General features: G+C 64.3%; 1 protein-coding gene across 1 annotated transcript in view; it reads left to right on the top strand.

The window, feature by feature from the left end:
- Nucleotides 1-140: 140 nt before the first annotated feature.
- Nucleotides 141-572, top strand: part of FTSJ3 (FtsJ homolog 3 (E. coli)) — a gene marked incomplete at both ends in the record, with an annotated part of 5,611 nt that continues 5,179 nt past the window's right edge. The window contains 2 exon segments of the mRNA XM_010142000.1: nt 141-240; nt 377-569. Of these exon segments, the coding sequence (XP_010140302.1) occupies nt 141-240; nt 377-569 (293 nt within the window).

Here is a 572-nt window from a genome sequence, read left to right as displayed (position 1 = left end):
GGTGGGGGTGGGGCTGGGCTGGGCTTCTCTTGGGCGCATGATGGAGGCAGGGGTCTGCGCCGAGGTGGCGTGGATGGGGGTTGATGCCTGGTGGCTCTTGCAGAGGGTTGGTGGGACAAACCTCTGTCCCCGTCCCTCAGGCCCTGCGCAAGGAGCTGCAGACGTGGAAGGTGGACGTGGTGCTGAACGACGGAGCACCCAATGTGGGAGCGAGCTGGGTGCACGACGCCTATTCCCAAGGTGGGCCCTGCCCGGGGCTGACGCGTGGCTTGGCACACGGGGGGTACAAGGGCAGGCACATCTCACACTCCAGCCTGGCGGGGTGGCAGCGGTGGGGACAACGGCGACTGCTGACTGCTCTTCTGTCCCCCCTCAGCCAATTTGACTCTCATGGCCCTGAAACTGGCCTGCGAGTTCCTCTGCAAGGGCGGCTGGTTCATCACCAAGGTTTTTCGCTCCCGGGACTATCAGCCGCTCCTCTGGATCTTCCAGCAGTTCTTCCACAAGGTCCAGGCCACCAAGCCCCAAGCCTCCCGCCACGAGTCTGCTGAGATCTTTGTGGTGTGCCAGGG

The sequence above is a fragment of the Buceros rhinoceros genome, unplaced genomic scaffold (assembly GCF_000710305.1).
Source record: "Buceros rhinoceros silvestris isolate BGI_N320 unplaced genomic scaffold, ASM71030v1 scaffold19668, whole genome shotgun sequence".
Classification (NCBI taxonomy): Eukaryota; Metazoa; Chordata; class Aves; order Bucerotiformes; family Bucerotidae; genus Buceros; species Buceros rhinoceros.
The sequence above is the reverse complement of the archived record's forward strand: the minus strand, read 5'-3'. Positions and strand labels throughout refer to the sequence as shown.